This window comes from Myotis brandtii, unplaced genomic scaffold, assembly GCF_000412655.1.
Source record: "Myotis brandtii unplaced genomic scaffold, ASM41265v1 scaffold2247, whole genome shotgun sequence".
NCBI classification, from domain to species: domain Eukaryota; kingdom Metazoa; phylum Chordata; class Mammalia; order Chiroptera; family Vespertilionidae; genus Myotis; species Myotis brandtii.
Genome location: NW_005358421.1, coordinates 366487 through 368120, shown reverse-complemented (window position 1 = coordinate 368120; position 1634 = coordinate 366487). Strand labels below are relative to the sequence as shown.

At 42.5% G+C, this 1634-nt stretch overlaps 1 protein-coding gene across 1 annotated transcript; it reads left to right on the top strand.

Annotated features, from left to right (window-relative positions):
* The first annotated feature begins 722 nt into the window (after positions 1–722).
* On the top strand, positions 723–1314 carry RNASE9 (ribonuclease, RNase A family, 9 (non-active)). The gene has a single exon (XM_005866181.2). The coding sequence runs from the start codon at positions 723–725 to the stop codon at positions 1284–1286; it is 564 nt and encodes a 187-aa protein (XP_005866243.1). The 3' UTR covers positions 1287–1314.
* Positions 1315–1634: the final 320 nt, after the last annotated feature.

The window sequence follows — 1634 nt, the reverse complement described above, 5'->3', positions numbered from 1 at the left end:
AAGAGGAGGCAGAGGAGGCTGCAAAATGGACTGAGCCATTTCAGGCATGGGGTAGTAGTAAAAACAGACACATGAAGAAGCTCAGCATATGGTGATCATTTGACCCTATGGACCCTGGTTGATCCCTCTCCAAGGGCATTGCTGGTCAGGGTTGAGCAAAAAGAGAATGTCACAAGATGAAGAATTTTTTCTCATAACAGCAGGATGTTCATGAGGGAAGGGTGGATCACTTAGAGCTCTTTTCAGCACAAGTTCTTAACTCCTAAAAAGGGAACCGATTTATTTGTTCCAGCAGGAGGGAACACATGAGCCTCCTTTCTGCCTTCCTCCCTCTCTGCCCACTGTTGTCTTGATGTCCTTTTTCCTTCCTTCCTGCCCTCTTGCTCTCTATCCCTTGCTCTCTATCACTACTATTCCTTTCGTGTTTCCTTCCCTCCCTTCTGACTTTTATCCCCCTCCCTTTCCTCATTTCTCTCCCACCTTCCTTCACCTTTCCCTTTCTTATCCACAGTCTTCTAGACTGAACGTAGGTCTTGTAAGGTCAGTTTTTAGTCAATATTTCAGAAGTACTTAGATTCTGAGTTGTCAATTTTAAAATGGTTCAAAGTCTTAGAGCTCACAAAGGCAATAGGTGGTGAAAATGGAGCCTGCCTAGGAATAGAAGGAGCACAGTATCACAGCAGAACGTATCTCTATATCTCTTGTATTCCCAACAGGAAAATATGTGCACCCTGCTCACCTCACAGTCCCTGCCTCTGCTGCTCCTGCTGCTGCAGCCACTTCCACTGCAGGTTCTAATGCTTGGTAAACATGATTTCTATGATGAGATGGACGAAAAATTTAAAGATTATCTGGGTGAATTATATAGTACAGGGCCTACCAGACCACCTACCAAAGAGAGTTTCCAAAAGCATGTCATGCTTGAACCTAATTACAAATTAGATTATGATTACCTGTGTACTCATGAAATTTTATTCAGAAATATCCGCAACAGAGCCTACTGTAAGAAAGAACATTTCTTCCTCTACATAGCATATGAGGAGTTGCAAAAGACCTGTCACACCAAGTATGTGGCATGTAAGAATGGCGTTAGGAAATGTCACAAGACCAAAGAACAAATAGAAGGAGCGCACTGTGCATTAAAAGAGGGAATTCACTTGCCAGAATGTAGGTATGAAACAACTTACAAGAAGGGATATGCTCTTATTACTTGTCGATGGCAAGATGATATTGGAGAAATTATTCCTGATTATGTAAATGATATTTTGGAAATACCTGGCAAATAGAAAAGTGCCAGCCACTAGGAAGATATCTTCCTCCACCAGCCTAGAAGAGTATTATCTAAGAGTTGAGAGTGGGAAGATATACCTCTCTCCATACTGACTCTTCTAGGTCAAAATTGAGAATGGTAATTTTGATCTACTCATCTTAATCATCCGCCTCCCTCTCTTCTTCTGACACCATGCACAGGCAACGTGGGCTAGGTTCAAAGACAGCGCTCTGAGGTGTGGTTTCAAACAGGTCATGTAACTGAGCACATGTTGAATGTGTTAGGAGGATGAATGCCTGTAGTGAAAGGATGACCACTACTAAGAAAAACAGGAAATGGTTGCCTGAAGTGTGTTCCAAAGTTG

Bases quoted from the DNA above. Each gene is read 5' to 3' on its own strand.
- RNASE9 (XM_005866181.2), top strand. From the start codon at position 723: ATGTGCACCCTGCTCACCTCACAGTCCCTGCCTCTGCTGCTCCTGCTG.